This window comes from Ovis aries, chromosome 2 (genome assembly GCF_016772045.2).
Source record: "Ovis aries strain OAR_USU_Benz2616 breed Rambouillet chromosome 2, ARS-UI_Ramb_v3.0, whole genome shotgun sequence".
NCBI lineage: Eukaryota > Metazoa > Chordata > Mammalia > Artiodactyla > Bovidae > Ovis > Ovis aries.
The window spans coordinates 193,155,683-193,182,269 of record NC_056055.1 but is presented as its reverse complement, the minus strand read 5'-3'; the positions used below and the strand labels follow the sequence as shown (position 1 = coordinate 193,182,269).

Sequence of the window (26,587 nt, the reverse complement as noted above, 5' to 3'; positions counted from 1 at the left end):
CTGATAAAGCAAGAATTACATAGTGAATCAGTGATGTTCTTGCTCAGAAAGCAGAAAGAATCTGTAAATGGAGGAGAGCTTTTTTCCCTAAGTTGTTAAGTGGAAAAACAACAAAAAAAAAATTAGGAAAAAAGTCTTTATTCAAATACTTCTAATACAACCAATTGAAAAACATCCTCCCCGAAAGTAAAAAAAAAACCACCAACACTATACTACATTAAAAAATAGAATCAAATGAAGCCTTTGAGTATTTCTATAGTTTCTCTTCACAGAAGTCTCAGAATTAACTAAAATTATAAAGCATTTTTATTATATCTTCATAAAGCATGACTTTTAAAGTTAAAATTCCATTTGTTATACTTAAAATGCTGGAGTTGCTTTTATTAAAAAAAAACAATAAAATCAGCTTAAAATAAATTTATTGTACAATACAAAAAGTAGGCATACTGGAAAATAAAAGGTACATTAATATACAAAGCAAATAAAAGAAAGCTAAATAACACAAATGGATTAATCCAAACACTAAGATAAAATGCACAACATTTATGCTAAAAATAAAGTATTTCAGAAAGGATATGCATTTCAAATGAAATGTTAATGATGGCAAAAAAAGAAAAACAAATATGCTAACTTCAAAATGCTTGAATATCAAGAATCAGTAATGGCATAAAACATTAAATTCAACAATACTGGGTACTTTTCAATAACTTTATTTGAAAAGGTATTTAAAATACTGAAAGAATCAAAATAATGTTTTTAAATCTGGCAAAGATTTTCCTCTTTTTTTTAAAAAGTAAAGTTTGAGGACCTATTCACAATATCTTCTCTCTTCTTCCATTTATACCTTCCTACAAAAACTTCTGAATGCTCATCTTTAACAGGATGAATAGCTTAGAAAACCCTTCTCTACTGGTGTGTATTTAAGCCTTATCAACATAGTAAGTGGCACAAATTAACATCATTTTGAAATCTGTACAAATGTGGATACAATATGAAACATGAAATTTTCGTTTTATAAAGTAAAACCCACTCCAAATGAAACAGTAAAATGTAACAATTAGAGCCTGGGAGAGAGGAGCCTTTTTTTGGGAAACTACCAATTAAAGACATTCAGTCCCCAAACCACAAATAGCTCTGTGAATTAATATGAATCACACTGTTCAAAGGTATAGCAGAGTTAAGGTATGAATGTATGGAGAGAGCAGACACACCACTTTCATGTAAATGGCCAAACCAGAAACATCCAGTTAGGATATGCGTCTGTACATCAGAGGAACAATTAGCCATAAAATCCTTGGCTAATATCTTCTAAAACTTACTGTATAACTAGTTTAAAAATATGTTTAATACTTCAGTTGGGCCAAAAGGCTTTTAAACAAGTTTGGAAGAGAACTTCTTTTCCTAATATCATGGTTTTCAAACTCATATAATCAAGATTTTCTGCATCTGTGTTTGCACTTGCTTCTAAACTATCCAGGAAAATATTTTTTTGCTACACTGTAATTACTATTTTAGACTTTACCCTATACCACATGTATGCCATGATACTAAGAAACTATCAAGTTCTCCTTCTGACTCCATCCCTGTCCTTCCAAAATCTTGAAGCTCTTGGGAACTGTGGGGAGAAACAGAGAGGTATATGGAGGAAGGAAGAAGTATGAATAGGATCCTACAAAACTTTGCAATTACTTTGCCAAGACAGACTTTAAACATTGTGAATTATTTCAAATTTAGGCTGTGTTGAACCTACAGTCCTCTTAAAAACAAGTTTTGATTCTCAATATTGCATTATTATAACCAAACAAAAGGATTAAAATCTAACAGGTTTATTTTAGTAGCATACTTACTACCTTCATACTGAATTCATTTCCTAACTACTTTCAAATAAAACAAGCTTTATGAGATATAATTATAATTTATTGCAAAGTTCATTAGCATTTGTGAAACTATTATAATTATTAAAAGCTAAAAACCAAAATTCACCATTCACACTTAAATATAACACAGAAAAAGTTACGTGGGTAATATGAAAATAAAACTGTTCAGGTAAACACTTCACTTGAAGACAGTCACTGCTGCTCCTTCTGAGTAACCATTATAGGTTTTTTAACAGTGAAACATGTCATTATCTTACATCGGAAATTCTTTGGCTGGAATGCTTTAGTAATATAAGACACTCCTGTACATAACAATTCTGATAGAACAAAGGAGTTGAAAGTGAAAAAGCAAAGATATTTTTAAGTGTTTGATAAAATCTTAAATAAATTTTTAAAAATTTAAAGCCAAAAAAGAGTAAAGCAAATCTATCTGCTGCTATATTAAATAATTTGGAAATCATAATTATGTCTTTTTATTTTTGTATTTAGCACAGAAATACTTTGTATTGCTACTGGAGACACCATGTCAATTTTAAAACTGGAAAATAAAGAAATGTGATGAAATTTATGAGTTCAATGTGTGGGTTTCAGAACCAAGAAATTACAAATTTCTCTTATTATTTTAAAATAGGATTATTTGACTACATATAGTTAAAATTTTAATTACACCAAGAAAAAATTTAAAGAAATTCTTCCTTTCATTAAAAAAAAAATCTGCTTTATTTATACTTTTTAAAAGACTGACAAATCCACTTTTTAATCTGTTAACTTTACACAAAGATTAAAAAAAAAAAAAAAAAAAAAGCTTTATGGCTCCAGTACCCAAGGTTGAAAGCACAAAAAACTCAATAAATATAGTATGCAAAAAAACCTAAAGATGTTTGAAAGGTTAAATGAAGAACATTCTGAAACTAGAACCCATATCTTTAGCTTTTCTCTCCCAGACTTTCCATTCTATATACTACAGTTGTAGAGATGTCCTCATTTGACTCAGGTGACACTTTTTTCCATACTGTCTCTTTTAAAGCAAGTTCTTGTTGGAGACTTTCATAGTCCAATGGTCCAAAGGAATGCTAGTTGTTCAAGCAACATACATAATTTATTAGTGCACTTGAGTGAAGAAAGGTCCAAGCTATAAAATGGTATTTTTCAATGATGAATGTTATTAAAATCTGTTAGCATTTTCACCCACCACCATCTGATATTTTGCTCCATGTTACTCATGTTGACGCCCATGGAAGTTTCTATTTTTGTCAGCTTTGAATAATTCTCATGTATTATTAAAAGTCACTTTGAAACTAATGATAGAAAATTTACTTGGTATGTATTAAAAATGTTTTCTACTTATAAGTGTTTTACATATATTAGCTTCAAGTCTAGTTAGGTAATTTTATTCTAAACATTTCCACTTGGGATACAAAGGAATTTAAATTCAAAACAAGTCCCTTAATGCAGTAGACAACAACAAAGACAAAAAGAAAATCTTGTTCCTGAAATTAAGTCCTGACTCCTTTAAAAAGGAGTATATATGTGCAAAAATATGAAGTCAAACACATTGGTAAAAAACAAATATCACTTTAAAATAACAGTGTCAAAAAAAATAATAACAACAGTGTCAGAACACTGTATTAGACACTTTCTGAAGAAAAATACTTCATCTATAGTGACATATAAAACTTACTATGAAGCTCTGTAAGGCCTATCACTAATACTATAATCCTTTTCCACTTATATATCCATCCACATAAAAATAAACTTCAATTTGAGACTATAACTGACAAATATTAAGAGCAAAAATAGATTTTCTCTTTATAGCATGCAGCACTTTCCAATATGTTTTCTTTTAACAGAGTCAATTCTTAAAAATACTGCTAAAACAGCAGAAAAATGGGGAGGAAACTCTGCTCCTAGGTTAACCAGTTTCAATTAAATAAAACACTAATATTTACTATGTATGTCCAGGATGATAACGTCAACAATTCAACATTATTCATTTGTTATTAGTAAAAATATGAGGCCACTAACAATTAAAGTAAGTTTTATTTAAACTGGTGAACCTCATTTCCTCTCTCAAAAAAAGTTACATAATAATCTAAATAAGAATTTTGCTTACCCTCTGATCACCACCTTCTCTTCGAGGATCAAGTTTTTTAGCAAAGTGTCTCAAATTATCATAGTTATGGAAATTACAAAGAGAAACAAGATCCTGTAATTAAACAAAACAGGTATAATAAGAAACTGACTTAGTCAATGGCTATTGTTTTTCCATATTTTAACAAATTTCACTAATACTGTTCAACTTAACTACTATCTCCTAGAAAGTACCACTGCATGTTAATAAAGCCGTATGATGTATCAAGAAGACCGAAGTCAAAATGAGAAGACATGGACTACAGGTATTTGAAAATTTACTACCATAACCTTAGGGCTCAGGCACTCAAAATGTGTAACTTTCATTTTCTGTAAAATGGGCATTATAATAATAGGCCACATGAATAGTTATTCTATCAAATAACTATAGCACCACAAAAATATAAAGAAATACTATGGTTACAGTGTATTTTAATCTAAAAGGACTCCAATGTCATTCTCTAGTTTTTGTAAAATATTAAAAAAACTGAAAAATAAACTGGTATTTTAAATGGGAAGATCTGCAGAAAAAATTACAATACTCAGTGCAGACTCTAGGAATTAGTAAATGTAAATAAAACCAGAATATAAAGATACTGAACTAGTTAACAGTACTAGTCATTTTAAATTGCAGTATTTATTTCCTTAAAAAAAAAAAGAGACTCAATCTTTCACTTATGGTGAGGGCTAAATGACTCTTCTAAGTTTAATGTCTTTTGCTGAGCTTTTAGAAACTAAAAACTAATTACAACCATGAAATTAAAACTTAAGCATCAAACAAATTTCTAATTTGTGAGGATGATTATATGGGAGCTGTCTGGTAAAGGCAATTTAAAGCTCCTTTGCAAACACTAACATGGCTATTGAGTAACTGACAGACTGGTAGTGAGAATGCAAACAGTCAAACTATGGAAATGAGTAATAAAGTAGAACCATCAGATGGCTCAACTTACATGATCACTATTTTCATTAAGAAAATATGCTTACATGACAGAAGTGAATTCCCTTAACACTGTTGCCCATCTTGTCCAGAGGAGGAGACCAGCACATCATGCCCATGACATTGGGGACAACTAAAAGAATGCCACCAGCAACTCCAGATTTTGCAGGAAGACCAACCTGAAAATAGTTTGAAAAAATAGACACTTATATTAACATTTTAAAATAAGAAAAGTTATATCCAACAATAAGGGAACTGGTTAAAATATTACAGTGTATTTCCATACAGTAGCATTCCAACATTAAAACGTAGATAAGTATTAGATTGGTGCAAAAGTAATTGCAGTTTTGCATTGTTGAACTCTGCCATTTGATATTGGAACATTCTTAAATGTGGTAATGCTGTACATCATGTTAATGCACATTTCTTGCTTTATGGTTTTTTTTGTTGTTAATGACTTACAGCATGCATGTGTGCCAAGTCATTTCAGTCACGTCCGACTCTTTGCCACCCCAGGGACTGCAGGAACCATCAGGCTCCTCTGTCCATGGAATTCTCCAGGCAGGAATACTGGAGTGGATTGCCATGCCCTCTTCCAAGGTATCTTCCCAACCCAGGGATTGAACACACACATTTCCTATGGCTCCTATATGGCAGGCAAATTCTTTACCACTGAGTCACCAGGGAAGCCCCAATGACTTATTACTTGCTGTTTATTTTAGACAGGGGAAATCACATTAGACAAAAAGCAAATTTCAGTGATTTTCTTATCCGAGTTCAAAATGGGTTGCAAATCAAAGGCGACAACGCACAACACTAACAACACATTTGGCCCAGGAACTGCTAAAGATTGTACAGTATGGTGGTGGTTTAGGCAGTTTTGCAAAGGAGATGAGAGCTCTGAGGATGAGGGAGCACAGTAGCTGGCCATCAGAAATAGACAATGACCAACTGAGAGCAGGGTGACAATATACAGCCTTGACGTACTCCTTTTCCTATTTGGAACCAGTCTATATTGTTCCATGTCCAGTTCTAACTGGTGCTTCCTGACCTGCATACTGATTTCTCAAAAGGCAGGTCAGGTAGTCTCGTATTCCCATCTCTTTCAGAATTTTCCACAGTTTATTGTGATCCACACAGTCAAAGGCTTTGGCATAGTCAATAAAGCAGAAATAGATGTTTTACTGGAACTCTCTTGCTTTTTTGATGATCATTGGCAATTTGATCTCTGGTTCCTCTGCCTTTTCTAAAACCAGCTTGAACATCTGGAAGTTCACAGTTCACGTACTATTGAAGCCTGGCTTGGAGAATTTTGAGCATTACTTTACAAGCGTGAGATGAGTGCAACTGTGCGGTAGCTTGAGCATTCTTTGGCATTGCCTTTCTTAGGGACTGGAATGAAAACTGCCCTTTTCCAGTCCTGTAGCCACTGCTGAGTTTTCCAGATCTGCTGGCATATTGAGAGCAGCACTTTCATAGCATCATCTTTTAGGATTTGAAATAGCCTGACTAGAATTCCATTACCTCCATCAGCTTTGTTGGAAGTGATGCTTCCTAAGGCCAACTTGACTTTGCATTCCAGGATGTCTGGCTCTAGGTGAGTGATCACACCATCTTGATTATCTGGGTCATGAAGATCTTTTTTGTACAGTTCTTCTGTGTATTCTTAATATCTTCTTAATATCTTCTGCCTCAGGTCCATACCATTTCTGCCCTTTATTGAGCCCATCTTTGCATGAAATGTTCCCTTGGTATCTCTAATTTTCTTGAGGAGATCTCTACTCTTTCCCATTCTATTGTTTTCCTTTACTTCTTTGCACTGATCACTGAGGAAGGCTTTCTTACCTCTCTCTCCTTGCTATTCTTTGGAACTTTGCATTCAAATGTGTATATCTTTCCTTTTCTCCTTTGTTTTCCACTTCTTTTCTTTTCACAGCTATTTGTAAGGCCTCCTGAGACAGCCATTTTGCTTTTTTGCATTTCTTTTTCTTGGGGATGGTCTTCATCCCTGTCTCCTGTACAATATCAAGAACCTCCATTCATAGTTCATCAGGCACTCTATCAGATATAGTCTCTTAAATTTATCTCTCAGTTCTAAACAGGAAAAGGAGTACGTCAAGGCTGTATATCGTCACCCTGCTTATTTAACTTATATGTAGAGTACTTCACGAGAAATGCTGGGTTGGATGAAGCATAAGCTGGAATCAAGATTGCCGGGAGAAATAGCAATAACTTCAGATATGCAGATGACACTACCTTTATGGCAGAAAGTGAAGAACTAAAGAGCCTCTTGATGAAAATCAAAGAGGACAGTGAAAAAGTTGGCTTAAAGCTCAACATTCAGAAAACTAAGTTCATGACATCCGGTCCCATCACTTCATGGCAAATAGATGGGAAAACAGTGGAAACAGTGTCAGACTTTATTTTTGGGGGCTCCGAAATCATTGCAGGTGGTGACTGCAGCAATGAAATTAAAAGATGCTTACTCCTTGAAAGAAAAGTTATGAGCAACCTAGACAGCATACTAAAAAGCAGAGACATTACTTTGCCAACAAAGGTCTATCAGTCAAGGCTATGGTTTTCCAGTAGTCATGTATGGATGTGACAGTTGGACTATAAAGAAAGCTGAGCATCGAAGAATTGATGCTTTTGAACTGTGTTTTGGAGAAGACTCTTGAGAGAGTCTCTTGGACTGCAAGGAAATCTAACTAGTCCATTCTAAAGAAAATCAGTCCTGAGCATTCACTGGAAGGACTATGTTGAAGCTGAAACTCCCAATACTTCGGCCACCTAATGCAAAGAGCTGTCTCATTTAATTGACCCTGATGTTGGGAAAGACTGAAGGCAGGAACAGAAGGGACTACAGAGGATGAGATGGTTCAATGGCATTACCAACTCAATGGACATGAATCTGGATAAACTCTGGGAGTCCATGATGGACAGGAAGGCATGGCATGCTGCAGTCCATGGGGTCGCAAAGAGTTGGGCACAACTGAGTGACTGAATTGAACTGAGAGCAATCATCAAAGCTGATCCTCATAGCTACACGAGAAGTTGCCCAAGAACTCAAAGTTGACCATTCTATGGAATTCGGCATTTGAAGCAAATTGGAAAGGTAAAAAAAGTTTCTTAAGTGGGTGCCTCATGAACTGATCAACAATCAAAAAAATCGCTGTTCTGAAGTGTCATCTTCTCATTCTATGCAACAACAGTGAATCATTTATTGATCGGATTTTGACATGAAACAAAAAGTGGATTGTATATAACAACCTGTGACAACAGCTCAGTGGTTGGACTGAGAGAAGCTCCAAAACACTTCCCAAAGCCAACCTTGCACCACAAAAAGGGCATGGTCACTGTTTGGTGGTCTCGTGCGGACCCTGGTGAAATCAATATAACTGAGAAGTATGCTCAGTAAATGGATGAGAAGCACTGAAAACTGCAATGCCTGCAGCCAGCACTGGTCAACAGAAAGGGCCCAATTCTCCATGACAATGCCTGACTATATGTTGTACAACCAAGGCTTCAAATTTGAACGAAATGGGTTACAAAATCTCGCCTCATCCGCCATATTCACCTGACCCTCACCAATAGACTACCACTCCTTCAAGCATCTCATTGACTTTTGGCAGGGAAAACACTTCCACAACCAGCAGGAAGCAGAAAATGCTCTCCAAATGTTCATCAAATCCCAACGCGTGGATTTTTACACTACAGGAATAAACTTATTTTTCACTGGCAAAAATGTGTTGATTGTAATGGTTCCTACTTTGATTAATAAAGATATGTTTGAGCCTAATTATAATGATGTAAAATTCAGGGTCCAAAACCACAATTACATTTGTACCAACCTAATATTTACCAATACGTTTGTAATATAGTAAATGAAAAGACAGTTACAAAATACTTGGGATATATTTAAATATGGGAAAAAAATTTGAAAGATATACTCTAAGGAATTTAACTTGTGGACACATTCACATTTTTACTCTTTTTGGCTATATTTTCTAATTGTTCTACAGTAAACATGTATTGCTTTTAAGTATAAGTTATTTTCAAAAAGTACTTCATGACTAAAACAACGAGAAATTATCTCTTCCAAGATGACTCTCTGTGGTATACTGGCAGAGAAATTCTAAAGAATAGAGATAAGATGGTACTAATTCAAATTAATCCTCTTCAAAACATTTAAGTTTACATTATGTAAAATTTGACACCAACTATGATACAAGACAAAATTACTGTCATCAGGACAGTGTTTTACTAATGGTTTATTAACAATTCGGACCTCTTACTAGAAGTAATCTTGCACAAAAGTAGCAAAACAAAATAATTACCTGAATGGAACCTACTAATTTACAGCAAATACCAGGGACAATGGAAGAGATGTAGTAAGCAAAATCAATACTCTGACAAACTACATGAAAAATGATCGAGTTTTTTTTTCATTTAAAAATAAGAAAACAGAGGTAGGTTAAGGGGGAGGGTATAGATTTTTAAAAAAATAATAGAGACACAACAATCACAATGTATGGATAGCCCTTATTTGTATTCAAGTGAAATAAACTATGGAATGATTTTCAAGATCATCCAGATAATCTGAACAATGACTAAACTTTTAGTACAGTTGATTTACAATGTTATTTTCTGCTGTACAGCAAAGTGATTCAATTATAAATATACATATTCTTTCTCATATTCTTTTCTATTATTGACTAAATATTCTCATAATATTAAAGGTTAAGATCCTTTTTAGGTTTTTATATGAAGTAATGTTGCTGTGGATTTTTTTGAGTCCTTATCATTTAGAATTACATACTGAACTACGAAAAGGGTAGGGGAAGTAGGTGTAATACAGATGAAATAAGACTGCTCACGTACTGATAATTACTGAAGTTGAGTGCCAGGTACACTTATTTTTTATTAAAGAATAGTTAATTTATAATGTTGTGTTAGTTTCAGGTATACAACAAATTGTTTAAGATATACATATAGTAAGGCCTTTACATACAAACCTTCAAGTTGCAAGCTTTCAAAGATGTGAATGTGCATTTGATTCCAGCAAGGAGCCAGAAACAGTGTCATCAACATCAAACGTGAGTGAAATTATAGTTTGCCCTCTATCTCCTACTGCCAATAATCCTTCAGCTCTACCATTTCCCACCTCCTCCAATCAGTAACTCTTCTTGCCTGTTCACTCTACACCAGCCCCTGTATGCTAGCTGTTGTACTGTACTACTACACTTTAAAGTATTGTACTGTAAGAGTAAACATGTTTTACTTTGTTTTTTATGTATTATTTGTATGAGAAATATTATAAACCTATTATAGTACAGTACTATATAGCCAAATGTGTTACTTGGGTACCTACGCTATCTCTGTTGCACTCACAAATTTGCTCTTGGAACAGAACCTGTTCATATGTAGGGGACTTACTGTGTGTGTCTCTGTGTGTATATATTTCTGATTCTTTTTCCTTATACGTTATTATAAAATATTGAGTATAGTTCTCTGTACTATACAGTAAATAGGTCCTGTGTCTGTGTGGCTATTTCTCTATTCTGAAAACAATTTCACTTGTATCTTTTTTTTAAGATTCTATACAAAAGTGGTATCATATGATAATGCACCAATTTTTCTATGCTTAACATTTTCAAAATAAAATTTTAGGGCATTACAACTTGACATAGAATGAAATAAGAGAAGTCTCTAACATTTCACAAGTGGCAAATGCACAACAGAGCTCAAAGGAATATATTTTTAAGTTTTAACTTGACTACACTTTAAATCCTTTAAAACACTTATGGTTGTAAACAAAGATGCCGAACACCACAGTTATGCATGCACTCTTTCTGAACTTAAAGAATTCCTGAGGTACCTAGTCACCACAATATTAAATACTGGTAACTAAAAGTAAAGTCTGTACTAAGCTTCTACAGTGAAATGCCTTAAAATAAAAGTGAAAAGTACATATAGATTAAACTTCAAGTTCTTAAGAACATGTCATAGACTGCTTAACTCTATTTTTTACTAATTCTGTAACAAATTAACCTTGAGAACAAGCCTCTCTCTCTAAAATTAATGGACATCTCTAGAGGCAAAGTTCAAACTGCATCTTAAAAAGAAGCTAGTCTAGACTACTTTCCTGCCAGAGAAATTAAGATCAAACAATTACTTACATGGAAAGCAAACTGCCCTGAGAAATCATACATGCCACAGGAATGCATCAAACTGAGTGTATTTCGAACTGCTTCAGGACTCAGTACTCTTTCACCAGTGATTGGGCAGAAGCCACCATTAGCCAGTGTTGCTGCCATCACACTAGCTGACTCACAAGTTACTTCAATGGAGCATAGCTAAAAGAAAGAAAAAAATAAATTCTAAAAATTTAGACTCACATTATTTTAGTACAGTTGACCTCTAAGACAATCTATTTTATCTAGTATTTCATAGAGATCTGAAATCTTTTTTCCAAAGGGATAATCTGATGTCATTACACAAAGATTTAAATATGAACAATGTTCCAGCCCCTTTAACGTTTCTCCTAATTCACCAGTTATTCAGTCTTTCAATGGCAGAGCTAGGATAGGAAGAGCCAGACCTTTAGCACTAAGAACTGTAAATTGTCTCATGTGTGATATTCAAGCTTGTTTAAATATTAATGCTTTCTGTAGGATATATAAACATAATTATTTTTAACTCAACAGGGAAAAAAAGGATGACCTATTTTTAAAATAAAGCAACATATATCAGTATTATGATAGCATCTACATGAAAAATTGCTACTTTAAGGAAAAAAAAGTCTGACATCTTGCCTATAATAAAGCTCAGTATTCTCACATGGCAACACACAAAGGACTACAGGAAAAAAAATCTAAGTTCTAGCCTGAATGCTCTGTGTGCCTAAACCAAATTTGTTGCTTTTACACTGTTTAGTAACATTTAAATAGCTGTTTGATATTGACTATGATTCCTGGATATGGTATAATGAATTAAAAAAAGCAAAGTCCAAGCACACTGTAGGGTAAAATTTTTGCATTCCAATATAATCAAAATAATGGAAATAGTTTACCACACCAAATCCAAATTTACCCATAAAACTAAAACAATAAATAAATGCTGCTTTAATTTCATTAATAGCAACCAAAACTGAGGCGAAAGTGGAAGAGAAAGAGAAGATAGGAAGAAGAAAAGACTGAGCTCTCAACTTACAATATTCCTACTCATAATTCAAAATCTATCAGAGGCACAAAAGGGTTTGGAAATAGCAATAAGGGAAACTAATTAATTGCAATGAATCAGAGAACTGATTAGGGGCCACTTTTTGACTGGTTTTTACTTTTGCCTCATTATATTAAAACCCCTTCTCTATTTCTCCAAAACTACTGAATCTACCTATAACACAGACCCACACAGCAAACTTATAGTAAAGGTGATTTAATAATGAAAAGCTTTCTAAAAGAAAAAAATATTTGAACTCAAATGACCAATTCCTAATTTATAATTAGTATTAATGGAAATTTTATTTGTCATAAGGTGATACTTCCAATTTGACAAAACCCAATTTAAGAGTACTCTCCTGGTACCCTGACAGATGTTCAGTTAGATGCAGTCCTTGTCCAAAAGAGCAATTAAATTTTCCATGGCTGTCTCCTGATTTGTGCCCTGAAGTATGAAATTTCACAGTAGATTACTAGTACCTAAGCTGTAACAGTCAAATATGTGTAACAAAGGAAAAGAAACTTTAACATATGGAAGAAATCCATATAGGCTAGGGAAAAAATAAGGGCCACTGGATAAATATGACACTGAACTCAATATAACATGTTATAGCCTCAAAGAAACTTCACATACATCTTATGAACTCATCCATGTAATGGAGGAAATTAGATCAAGCTTATGCCACAGATAATGAAACCAGGGTTCAGCAGCTGAAACTAAGTCACATGGCTAAAAAGTGGCCAGGTTAGATTTTGATTTTCTGTTGACAGTCTGGATTCCCAAGTCATAGTTCTTCACACTGGGCAGGTGACAAGCTGAGACTTGGATTTCTATCAAGATCTACATTATCAACTTTCCTTACTTGTTCTTTAAGATTACTAAAAGGTTAAAATTAAAGAAGCTTAAAAAGTAAAGCCAGGCAAATGTTAGGTGACACAGAAATTAACAATAATTAGTTACTATGTAGCTACTAAGTACACTACAAACTCATTAGAAACACCAATGGATCACTTCTTGCCTAAGATCAAGTATAGAAGTACCAATGGTATTAAATCTGTAAGAATGAACTGCAAACATGACAGGAGGTAAATGATTCCTTCTTCTAAGGAAGACTATCTTAACTTCAATTCTATACCATGGAAGATACGTAAACGGTCCTCTCCCCCATGAATATGGAAAGCTACTTTAACTTATTAGAAAATCCACTATGTGACACTGTAGAAATGAACTACACAAACTGAGAATATGCCACTTTAGAATGCTGAATGTTAACTTTTTGATAAAGAAACAAGTAACTCTTTCAAAGAAAAATTTAAAACTAAGAAAACAGTGCTCAGTTTATAAGAAAAAGAAGCAATTGCTGGAGCTGTACATTAGTTTTCATACTCCTTAAATGTAATGTTTTTATAGAAAAAAACATTTCCCTGTTACATTCTGAGATATTACAGGCATAAGATTGCATTTAACAAGGACTTTTTTCCTAAAGTTAATGGGAAATGACTTTCTCTCAGCCTAGAGCCAAAATTTCAGAGACATCTCTATTCTGCAAAATGTGACATATTATATACATATATACATAGTGGATATATACATATCCGCTTATATACATAGTTCATACACTTAAAAGTAAGTTACCTGGAAATAGAAGTCCAATATACCAACCATGTCTGTGCCTTCTGGGAAACACTGAAAAAATAAATGGGCAATTGAAAACACAGGCACACAGGAAAAAAATGCACACAAACAAGATACATGGAGATTAAATTTAAAATATACACACATTTCATTCTAATTGAGAACAAAATAGAACACAATCTATAAAAGAGTGCAAACACAAAATAATGAAGAATAAATCAAAATAATATCACACATATATTTCAAGATACTAGTTTAACTGACAATAATAAATTGATTCATTATTCATGAACCAAATTACTGGACCAGACACTTAAAATTTAAAAATCAAGTATAACCGACAACAGTCAAGGGTTATACTTTTGAAAAATAAACCAATCCTTATGCAAAATCTGCATTAATGTAACTAGACAAATATTTGAATGGTACCAAATACAACCTGCTTAAATAATATTAATACTTTGATAGTATTAATTCAAGAGTGTTTTGCAAAACCTTCTGCATGTTAGTTATAGGTGGTTATTTAAAAGCTATTGTTTTTAGTATACATCTCTATTTTATTAAATGAAAGAGTAATCTGAAAAAGAAACAAAATTCAGAAACCTTTTTTTCCTTTAAGTAATATCCTATTGCAAAATTTCGATCTCCACTTTCTCTTTCAGACTGAAACCTAGAAGAAAAAAAAACCACATGTGCTCTATTTATATACATACCCTCTGTAAAAGCATGATTGTTCTGTAGGTTAATCTGTATAGCAAAGTGCAGTATAAAGAACACTGACCCTTAGAAAGAGTCAAGGCTGCTGGGTTCTAGTCCCAGTTCTGTCAACAGGGCAGCTATGTGGCCTTGGGCATGTCATTTAAGTAATAATTCTTTCTGCATTAATTTTCTCAGCTGTAAAAGAACTGAAATGAACTAGGCCCGTTCTAGTCTTCATATTTTGTGACTTAAGAAGCTAATTTTTAAATTACCAAATATTCAATTATTAAAATTTACTATTAGTATCTTTTGGCTCCCCTAAAGGAACAGTAGTCAATTTCAACTGAGGGAATCTATGGAAATTTAACTAAGAGAGACACATGAATTGGGCCTAACAGCATTTGCTGGATTAACAAATTTCTGGGGAGTCTGGGCAGTGGCAAATAATACAGTATGAACAAAGTTATAAAAGACAGGACTTCACTGAAGGATGCAAGCATTCTGATGCGTCTGGGAAACAGTTTCATGGAAAAGAGTGGGAAAATACCAAACCAACAAAGGAGACTAAACCCAAATTATCAAGATTCAGTTCAGTTCAGTCGCTCAGTTGTGTCTGACTCTTTGCGACCCCATGAATTGCAGCATGCCAGGCTTCCCTGTCCATCACCAACTCCTGGAGTCCACCCAAACCCATGTCCATTGAGTCAGTGATGCCATCCAACCATCTCATCCTCTGTCGTCCCCTTCTCCTCCTGCCCTCAATCTTTCCCAGCATCAGGGTCTTTTAAATGAGTCAGCTCTTCACATGAGGTGGCGAAAGTATTGCAGTTTCAGCTTCAACATCAGTCCTTCTAATGAACACCCAGGACTGATCTCCTTTAGAATGGACTGGTTGGATCTCCCTGCAGTCCAAGGGACTCTCAAAAGTCTCTTCCAACACCACAGTTCAAAAGCATCAATTCTTTAGCATTCAGCTTTCTTTATAGTCCAACTCTCACATCCATACATGACCACTGGAAAAACCATAGCCTTGACTAGACGGACCTTTGTTGGCAAAATAATGTCTCTGCTTTTGAATATGCTGTCTAGGTTGGTCATAACTTTCCTTCCAAGAGGTAAGCGTCTTTTAATATCAAAATTGATAAATGCTAAAAAGTGCAATGGCTCCTGATTGCCTACAAAATGAAAGCCGGAATGCTTTCAAGTTACCTTATCAGGTCTACATTTTAGAAGGACAATTCTGCTATAAGTTTGGGAAAGGAGAAAAAGAAAGGGGAATGATTTATTAGGAGACTACTGTTAACGAGAGCTACAGGAGCTCTTAACTAGGCAGTTGATGATAGGAGTGGAAGGAGAGGTACGATCAAATATAAGAGCACTTGGGCAATCTTCCAACCAAACGGGAAGAGGAAAAACAGGGTAAAGTCTGGTACAAATCCTAGATCTCTAGCACAGTCTACAGAAAGGATGGCAATATCAACTGACATGGGGATCCCTAGAGAAAACAGCAGTTTGGGAAGTACCACGTTTGTCTGTGGTACATTTGAAAGCTCAACCTTGAAGAGTTCAGAAGGCTGCTGCTTAAAGAGCAACTGTATGTGACATTCTTATTACTGATCAGGGGTGGACAGCTCCTTCTAACTGCATACCTGAATATTTCCATGGTCAGAAAAACAATGCTGGATATACCAATTGTATCAGGTACTTACTACCCACTAGATAACAGGAATACAGAAATGATTTGGAAGACACTCTATCTAGGAATTAAGGAGGTCAAAGTCTAATGGCAATGATGAGGCAAAGAGAGAGAGAATCGTAAAATAAGTTCAATAAAATACAGTAATATGAGAGCACAGAAGAAAGGTGAGATGAGATTAATAAAAAAACTTCCTGGGAAAGACACTCAGCTGATGAATAAAAGTTGGTAAGACAGACAACATAAAATACAAAGCAACATCTAGTTTAGTTTTCATGCCAAAAATGTTTAAGCCTTGTTTAATCACTAGGAAACAACCCTATTCAAAATGGGGAATGCCAATGGGCCAGATCTGGTCCATGCTTTTATAAATAAAGTTTTTTGAAACAAATCCTCACAGTGTTTATTGCTTGCTTTCCTACTAAAACAGTAGAGCTGAGTAGTTGCAACAGAGACCATATGGCCCACAAATACAAAATATTTACTATCTAGTCCTCCTTCACAGAAAAAGTTAATTTATGTTCCATTGAGAAGACCAAAAAAAAAAAAAAAGCCACTTAATAAAATTTTAAAAAGCAAGGGTCTAGGTTAGGAGGACTGTTCCATTTTAAAAAGACAAAAAACCTCACATATATGTATATTTATATCAACATTCAAAAAATGAAGATCATGGCATCTGGTCCCATCACATCATGGGAAATAGATGGGGAAACAGTGGAAACAGTGTCAGACTTTATTTTTGGGGGCTCCAAAATCACTGCAGATGGTGACTGCAGCCAGGAAATTAAAAGACGCTTACTCCTTGGAAGAAAAGTTATGACCAACCTAGATAGCATATTCAAAAGCAGAGACATTACTTTGCCAACAAAGGTCCGGCTAGTCAAGGCTATGGTTTTTCCTGTGGTCATGTATGGATCTGAGAGTTGGACTGTGAAGAAGGCTGAGCGCCGAAGAATTGATGCTTTTGAACTGTGGTGTTGGAGAAGACTCTTGAGAGTCCCTTGGACTGCAAGGAGATCCAACCAGTTCATTCTGAAGGAGATCAACCCTGGGATTTCTTTGGAAGGAATGATGCTAAAGCTAAAGCTCCAGTACTTTGGCCACCTCATGCGAAGAGCTGACTCATTGGAAAAGACTCTGATGCTGGGAGGGATTGGGGGTAGGAGGAGAAGGGGACGACCGAGGATGAGATGGCTGGATGGCATCACAGACTCGATGGACGTGAGTCTGAGTAAACTCTGGGAGATGGTGATGGACAGGGAGGCCTGGCGTGCTGCAATTCATGGGGTCGCAAAGAGTCGGACACGACTGAGAGACTGAACTGAACTGACATGTATGTGTGTGAAGAGATGCACACTTGTTTTAAACTGTCCATCTGAGGAGAGAAACAGGTTGAGAAAAAAGCAAATGAGACAAAATATGGATCAGAAAATACACGTGAACGATGTCCAGATTTTCATTATTTGTTGTTTCAACTTTTCTATAGATTTCTCAATTACAAAATAAAATGTTGGGGCAAAAATCAAGTTAGCCAGGCACAGAGAGATTACGAGAGGGAAGATAAGCATTACAGGCAAATAAAAAATCGAGTAAGTGCCAGTTAGTTGACATAAACTAAGGGTCTCTTCTAATTATATGCTTTCTCACAAGAATTCTATAAAAGGTAGTTAAAGGTATTTTAAGTGTTCTCCCTCAGGTGATTTAGAAATCACACATTTTTCTCTAATGACCAAATTCTAAGTAAGTATTTGTTCACTGATGTGTGTGTGTGTATGCGTGCTAAGCTCCTTCAGCCATGTCCAACTCTTTGCAACCCTATGGACTGTAGACTGCCAAGCTCCTCTGTCCATGGGACTCTCCAGGCAAGAATAATGGGTTGCCATGCCCTCCTCCATGGGATTTTCCCAACCCAGGGATTGAACCCACATCTCTTATGTCTTCTGCATTGGCAGGAGGATTCTTTACCATCTGAGCTACTAGGGAACACACTGAAGTATATATACATTAAGTCAGAAAAGAGTATTTAAAATAAATTCTGTGGCCTAGATTTTAAAAATTTCATGAGATCTAATCTATCACAAAAGCCTAAGTCAAAAACCAGACTCACGTTGCATTACTGAATCCAACATATTCATTACCAGCCATCTTATTCAAAAACTGCATTACCTATAAACCAGAATGAGAAACATTAGTAATCAAAAAACAGGGAATGTAGCATGAAAACTGAGTCTATATTATACTTACATAGTCAAATTTTTCAGCATTATTCACTCCTTGCTGCAAAGAAATGAGACATAAATGTTAATATAGACTCCATCACAGTTAAGCTTTTAAGTGAATATTATATTAAAATTCCAAACTGCTATCTTTATAATTAATATTCTGTGCATTAGTACTTTTAAATCTAGGTAATACTCATAAGGTAATTTAATATTTATATAAACTTTTTTTTAACATGTCCCTACATTAATACCTGCATGTTGAGAATGGATCTGAATTACAAAGGGAATGCTTTATTTTAAGTATAACTTCCAACCCAAAGTTACAGAATTTTCAATACAATTTCCTCAAATCCCCTTATCTTTCATAATACCATAATCTGCTAGAATGTATGTTATTATTTGATTTTACACTTAAAAAAGACTTAAAATAAAGTTTCACCCTTAGCAAAGAATTAAGCATATATATATTATGGTTTTCAATTAAGAACAACCTACTTATATTTCTAAAATATAAGTAGAAATACTTGTATTTCTTAAACCTTAAGCCAGTATTAGAGTTAGAAAATAAGTTATGTTGCAAAACTAATCTTTTACAATGCTAGTATATGTATACATTCTGGGTACACTTTACTAATGTAGAGAGATTCTACCTTTAATATCTCACTTGTTATAGCAAAACTTGAACTAAAAAAATCTACTTCATAGTCTAAAAAAATTAGCTAAATTTGTATTTAGCATTATGCCAATTCAGAGAATGGAGGATGTATTGTTTCATCACTTCTATTTCTGACAAGTTAGCTGCTACTGCAAATGTCAACAGGAAAAATCTATGTAATGTAGATCAGTTCAAGTAGCCAAATGGTTTTGTTTTACCTCGGCGAAGTTTACAAAGCAGTAAGTTGTAGATCTGAAATCAAACGTATTAATTGGTGATATGCACCCAAAAGAAACAATACATCTCTAATTTTTAAAACAAGTTTAAAATGAAGTAATTTAACAACTAAATTTGAAAACTGGAAAATTTTAACTTTGCCATCAAAAAAACCAAAACAATACAATTTAAACTTTTATTACAAGGGGATGGGGGGAAGTACCAGAGTATTATTTAACTGAATAAAGCCAGGTTCATTCTCCACTGTACAAGTGGATTAGGATGTGGCTGATAATCTGAAAACTTAGCAAATCAACTTATTTGAGAAAGAATGTGCAATCACATATACAAATCAGTAGCTGGAAAGACCACCACACTATTTCTTCAAAATCAGGAATTAACAAAGCTTAAACAAGCTAAGGATAATATAGTTACAGCCATACTGTAATCACTATCTATATATTTCCTCTAAAGTGTCCTTTGACATATTATAAATTTTGTTTCTTTATAATACACCAGAAATCAAAATGTAGAAATGTAACTCCAAAGCTGTTCAATGAAAAATAATTAAAAGAAGAAATTACCAACTTCATTGAACTGTTGCAGTTGTCAAAATATTCCATAGATCCTAATGCTGTAAAATATGTAACAACATTTAAACCACAAAAACCTTTTCAACCTTTGAAAAAGCACAAAAAACAACTCTTTTGGAAAAAATTGTCAGCATTTGCATTGGGATGTCACATGGATAATTACTGGTTATACAATTAATCAATGTAAAATAAACAAATTATATTGAACTATCATTCTCTGACCTAAACTGTACTTTCTTTGTTTAGCTGTCATGTTTAATTTTTAAAAAAACAAACACTGTCTCAACTCTTGACTACAGTCACGTTCTTGATCTACTTTGCAGCTTACTAAACTAATGTACAATTAGGTTTTACTTCTATGCTATTTTTCAGAAACAACTGGTATTTTTAAGAAGCAACTGATATTTGTCAATGTCTATCATCATATAACATTTTGGGTAAACTATCTGAAATGTTTTGGCAGATTATGTAAACAGGCAAAATATCTAAATGATTGTGTTGACTCAAGAAATCTCTACTCAAAACTTCCCCATTTAATCATAAAAGTACTTGATTAATGTTTCTTTTTATTATTTACCTAGAAATAGCATTTAAGTTGATAAGATGTATTTGCCCTGTCATCTCTTATAAAGGTTTCATGTACCCCAGGGATATATGGAATCTAGTAATCATTATGTCATTCTAATTTTGAAAATTTTACAGTATAAAGTTTATTTGCACAGTTGTTAGAAAAAAACACACATACACATACCAAATAACCTAGAGTAAATCCTACCCCTGTACCATCCCACCAAAGCAAAACAAACTGTTTGAAAAAAAAAAATCGTTTCTCCAGTAGTGGGATACAGTGGGGTGAAGAAACAAATGTTATGAAAATTAAAGCCAGGAATGGGTGGATGGCAGCTGGTTATACTATTGTTTATTTTGCGTTATGTTTGAAATTTTTCATATAAAGGAAAAATGTTTATTTGTTAATAATTCCCCACAATAATTACAAAACTGTTCCTTTAGAATATTTTAAAAATAGTAACTGATTGTTAATTAGTTCATATAACAGTGGATATTTTACTTGTTAGAATAAAAAGTTTAATTCTCTTATTCTGAATTTTTATAGATGTAAAAGTTGAGAAATCTTGCTGACAACAGATGAGTAGACGGAAATCAGAAAGGTTTTAACAATGTCATTCAATCCTTTGCACATCTATATCATTACACACAAAGGTCACACAGTAAAATATATCTTCAAAAATTACACTTAATGTTCTTATTAACTAACAACTTGATCAGATCCTCTTCCCTTTTGCTGAAACCAAACACTGGAAACAACCTGGTATATAAGATTTGTTCCCAGTCATTATAGTGATTACACTAATTCACATCAGCAATGCCATAACTACAGTCTTTCAAAATGTTCTCTTCTGATGGTGACCAAGAAGTTTTTACAATTTGAGGCAGTGTACCACAGTAAAATTTGGGACCTGAAAAATATGCCTTTCTTTTGGAAAATGTGGGGAAAACTGGACCAAAGACAGATTAATTTTAAGAAAAGGCACAAAAGGAAACAGACTTGGAAACTGATAGTTTTAGTATCAATGCCCCTTTATATCTTGGAAAAATATTCCCATGCCCAAGGACATGTTTATTTCACTGTGAAGTCACTGTACAAGCATTATTAGATAAATATCTTTATATTATATACAGTAGGAAAACATAAAAAAGATACATTGGACAAAATACATTTACCAAAACATCTAATCCATTTACCCCAAGACTTTGAAAAAGCAAGCCATGTGGTTTGAAAAGGTTAGTAATCAGACCCTGAGATCAGAAAATTTTTTGATAAATGTACCTATCAAGTTAAAGAATTTACATTCCATTGAGGAAAACTTTTATGAATAAAGATTTAATAAAGAAGTTTTAACACTGGCCATTAAAATTTGATAAAGAGTTTTAACACTGGCTATTAAAAGAACTAATATAAATATATTGGAGTAGTTTTATAACCCGTTTTTGCAATATACTCATTTACTGAATCATGTACTATATTTCACAATACAGGTGAAATATCACTAAAAACAGGGACATGTGCCAATAAACTTAATATTACTCATTTAAAGTCAACACATTAATCACAATTTTGTAAATCAACTGATTCATTCATGAAGTATGGAGGTATAGAAGCCAATTGAAAATTAAGTCGAAAAGGAAAAAAGACACAGAAGAAAAAGGCAAAAAGAGGTAACTAAAAATGATTTTATAAAACATTTAGCTTAATCTAGCCAAAGAAAATGCTTTAAAGTTAAATAATAGGTGGAGGATTAATATAGATTACATGTAAAAAATACTGTTCTAAATCTAGTACTTCCATGGATTAACCCTGAAGTAACAGAAAAGTGAATTATATTGACACCAATTACCAACCCCAAGCGTATCTATTGATAAAAACATGAAGCAAATATAAGTCAATTACAATCCTTTCTTATTAATGTTACCAAGTTCAAGGCATCGTCCATTGCACCCCAGAGTCACAAACTGCCTCCCGTGTAACAAGTGATGGTCAACATGACTAAACTGAACATTCCATACATACTAACTAAATTTGCCTTGATTTTTTTATGGAGCATGATTAATTTGAAAAAAAAAAAAAAAAGAGAGACAGGAAAAAACCTCCAAAATTTTAAACTCAAAAATACTCTGGACTAAAAAAAAAAAAAAGAGAAATCAAGTTATTCAAATGACAAAAACCAGAAACTACCAGTAGAACTGAGGTACAAACATATAAGACAAAGCAATTTACTCTTTACCTTTAAAATAAAAAAGCAGAAGTGCGATAATTTTAATACATTGCCCTAATTTTCCCACCCAGCCATCAAATTATTACAAGATCTTAACTTTCAAACTGAAACTGAGATTAAAAAATAATGTAAGGATACTGCTGTTTCATCCAGAACAACTGTGCTTTCAAATTTATTGTTTCCTTTAAGTCAAACAACCACATTATCATCAAATATAACAAACTGCATCAAAAAGTATTTCTGTAAGTTTAGTAGCTACCACAGAGAGAAAGAGGTTACCACCTTCATGGTTTTTTAAATTATGTGCATTTTAAGTACAAAAATGACATTTTCTTTTATGAAGGTATTTACCTATATAGCTTTGTTTAAAATTTTAAATATTGGAGTTTTCCTACAAGTTTAGTAGTTAAGAATTTATGCAACAGGTTCCTTCTGTCCAAATCCTCCTTTTTTCCACAATCTGCTAATCCTTTTGAACATCTGCTCTGCCTCTTCCCCCATTTCCTGAGGATCACCACCAATCCTACAAGGAAAAAATATCAATACTACAAAATTATGAAATAAAGAGTCTTACTAAAGACTCTACTAATTTATGTGTTTGGGGGCAGGGGGATAACATGAAGAAAATATTTTAATAGCACCATAATAAAGTCTTGAATTTTGAAAGAAAGAATAACCTTAAGGTCATCAGTTAAAAAACAAAATTCACATTGAGTAGCCACTGTATAAGAGCCACACTTCAGGTACTCAAAGTGTAAGCTCCTTGATAAGAGGCCTAGTTCCTTACAGATAACAAGCACTGACTAATGTCCAAAGAATGACTATACACACTCACTAAAAATGAGACTGACTTCTAATTCAATAAACTGGTATCTTCTGTATAAGTGAAATAAGGAAAATAATATTTCTCAACTTTTTAGACAATCTAATTATGCCAGGTAAAGACGAAGATGTCATCAAGAAAACAGCAAACAGTTACATTAAAAATGGCAGAGTGAATTTGAATGAACAGCAAACAGAAAATCAGGAGATTTAGCTTAAGCCAAGTCCACTGCTGTTAGAACCTATCAAGTCTATTTCCTCATTTTACCTATTTAGTAAGAGGGCTGAGCTTGAAAACCCCTTCAGCTATGGTTTTATTACTTGAGCTTCAACTACCAATTCATAAATATTATGTGATCATATAATCTGCAGAGATCACAGACAAGTGTTTATAAAAGTTTTGACTTCTTTTTTAAAAAGAGTCCAAGAAAAGTATTATATTCTGGGACAATTTTATATAGAGGTATGTCAAGCTTACCCCTCCAAGATTTAGATGAACTTCATTAAAAATAAATAAATAAATAAATAAAACTTGTGAAACACCATCTAAAAATAAAACAAAAAAATTCAAAGAAAGTGACCTTACATATGAACCATACCCCAAAGCTTCATTTCCAACTCTGTCAGTAAATTTTCCTAAATTTAAAATTTCTGATCAAATTTGTAAAGACAAGATGACTCAGTTAAATGCACAGTTACATACAACCACACTTATGCTGTGTATGTGTGTTTTTTGAACTGTTTCTCAATACTTATATTAATGTGGCTCAATATATAATTTATGGCATGTGATTGAACATGGTAAGTGAAACTTATAAGTAATGATGTGGTATGACCAGACATGCATTTCTCACATGCAGCATTTCAGTGTAGTATATTAAGCCCATGAATCATTAAACAAAAGATGTTTAACTGCATGCAGTTAAGCAAGACTGCTATTAATCATTTACATATGTCCTTTCTTGAAAATACTATTGGTGTGCTATGTTAATCTCTCTCCAGTGTAAAAGTTCTTAAACTGAGATCCAGGGTCAGCTTCAAAGGGTCTGTGAACTCCCTACGGTTCATTTAAATCATGGTACATGAACATTTTTTCTGGAAGGCCCAAAAAAGGGTTAGAACCATTCTAGTGGTTTTCTCATTAACCACTAATGCATACCTTTTATTATCATAACTTTCCTTACTTCTAATTTAAGTTACATGTTCAAATCTGAACAGTTATCAATGCAACTTTTCTCTCACTGTAGTATTTCATTGTAAGGGTGCATTTACTGGTGTATACCTCACATTGTACTGGAAGTTACCTGAAGGCATGACTATGCCTATCATATACTCATAACTTTTTATAATAAACATAGTTTCGTTCATCTCAAACTGACAACTCTATTAAACAGCAACAAATAACTAGAGGTTATAATGGGCAAACTGAAAATTTTCATAGCTTAAAATTACTTACATTAAAAAATAATACTTGGCTATATAATACCTACGTCACTGGAGTTAGAAGGATTAAATGGCCAGTACTTACGAAGCATTTGCTCCAAAATAACAACATATACATTCTTAAGATACTACTCTTCTATTTTAAAGGCTTTCCCTCATGATTAACAACAATAAATTCATGAGTTAAGAGAATTTATAGCATACAAACTAAATGAAATTTTATTAATTGGGCCAAGGGTATAACTTATATTCAAACACTCCTTGAGTAACCAAGGTATCTCATATTCAGAAATGCATCTACAAAGCCATACAGCTATGTTATCTTCAACCATGGAATAGATATGCCCAGATTTACTGAAGAAAGTATATAAATGTTGCAAACACAAATGAAACATAACTGAATATAAATGAAACTTATAATTAGAAATTAAAAACCTAAGCAGTATCACAAAATAGAACCATTTTCAAATACTTATTTCAATACAACATCAGTATTTCCAATTATTAAGGCAGACTAGACACTTAACAAGAAAACATACAGTGTAAACAAACCAAAGAGTAGGAAAAATAAAATAACTTAATAATTGGAATAAATCTTGTTTACGATTCAAGTAAAACAAATGAAACAAGTTCAAATGAAAATTGTGATTACAGTTCATGAAAGTCAAGGACTTGCGAATATTCAAGGGTAAATGTACTTTGTCTTTAACACAAAGTACCAGAACATTTGTCCCTACATATGCTGATGACAAACATCAAACAGTAACATGCTGTTAATTCTGTTTACATCTGTTCATTCTAGAAGAGCCAAAAAGAGAAAGAAAAAAATATTAAAACTTTAAGAAGAAAAACTGTGACTACTGTTCAACAGAAACTTCTTTTTGAATTTCTGCCAGATCTTCAGGTCAAGAGTAAGTGTCAGAATTTATAATGAGTCATCTGTTTTCAGTTTTGCCCTTGAAATTACATCATTTATTTTGAAATAAATAAAAATTCTAACCTTATACCATAAGATTAACACCAAAAGAAAACTTTTCACAGTTCTACATAAGGTTCATATTTATGCCTTAGTATTTAAAAATATTACTAGATTAAAACATCAACAGTTTACCTTTATTAATGAAGTCACAACAATTGCTCCAGCATTTACCATAGGATTGTGTGGTTTATCTGAAAAATATAAAAGCAACAGAATTATGTTAAGTACCTGATATCACTTTCTGTGATGCAGTTACTTCCCATGAACATACACCTATTTTCTTTATATAAGCCACTATTACAATTCTTTTTGGGGGTGGGAGGTAGAAAGTAGAAGAATGCAATTAAGTCTTTACACATCAAACCAGTAATACACTTCTCAGAAGCTACTATAATTATACAGGCAAACAAAGATTCAGATACAGAAAGACAGTGAATAGTGGTATAAGAGCACATTCAGATTTCCTAACTATGCCATTTACTACCTATTTGATCCTGGGCAAGTAACTGAATTTCACTGTGCCTCAATTCTCCCATCTCTAAACAGCACCAATATCTCAGCAAATCATAGTACTTGAATGAATTAAAACACATGAAATGTTCTGGCACATCACTAAGCAATCAAATAGTATTACTATTAAAAATCACCTTGGAAAAAGCCTATC

At 33.4% G+C, this 26,587-nt stretch overlaps 1 protein-coding gene across 4 annotated transcripts in view; it reads right to left on the bottom strand.

Moving 5' to 3' along the window:
* The window catches only part of GLS (glutaminase), an 89,959-nt gene that overhangs the window by 31,349 nt on the left and 32,023 nt on the right, over positions 1–26,587 (bottom strand). Inside the window, exons 1-9 of one of the 4 annotated variants that reach the window (XM_027962796.3) lie at positions 26,056–26,096; positions 19,876–19,925; positions 18,443–18,475; positions 18,306–18,364; positions 14,407–14,473; positions 13,804–13,854; positions 11,127–11,303; positions 4,995–5,126; positions 3,991–4,083 (exon numbers count right to left, since the gene is read on the bottom strand). In XM_027962796.3, coding sequence (XP_027818597.1) covers positions 3,991–4,083; positions 4,995–5,126; positions 11,127–11,303; positions 13,804–13,854; positions 14,407–14,473; positions 18,306–18,364; positions 18,443–18,475; positions 19,876–19,914 — 651 coding nt within the window. In that variant the 5' untranslated portion in view covers positions 19,915–19,925; positions 26,056–26,096. Of the gene's footprint in view, positions 1–402; positions 3,010–3,990; positions 4,084–4,994; positions 5,127–11,126; positions 11,304–13,803; positions 13,855–14,406; positions 14,474–18,305; positions 18,365–18,442; positions 18,476–19,875; positions 19,926–26,055; positions 26,115–26,587 lie in introns of those variants that run through there. The other 3 variants (XM_027962795.3, XM_027962794.3, XM_027962793.3) reach the window with 3 other exon arrangements.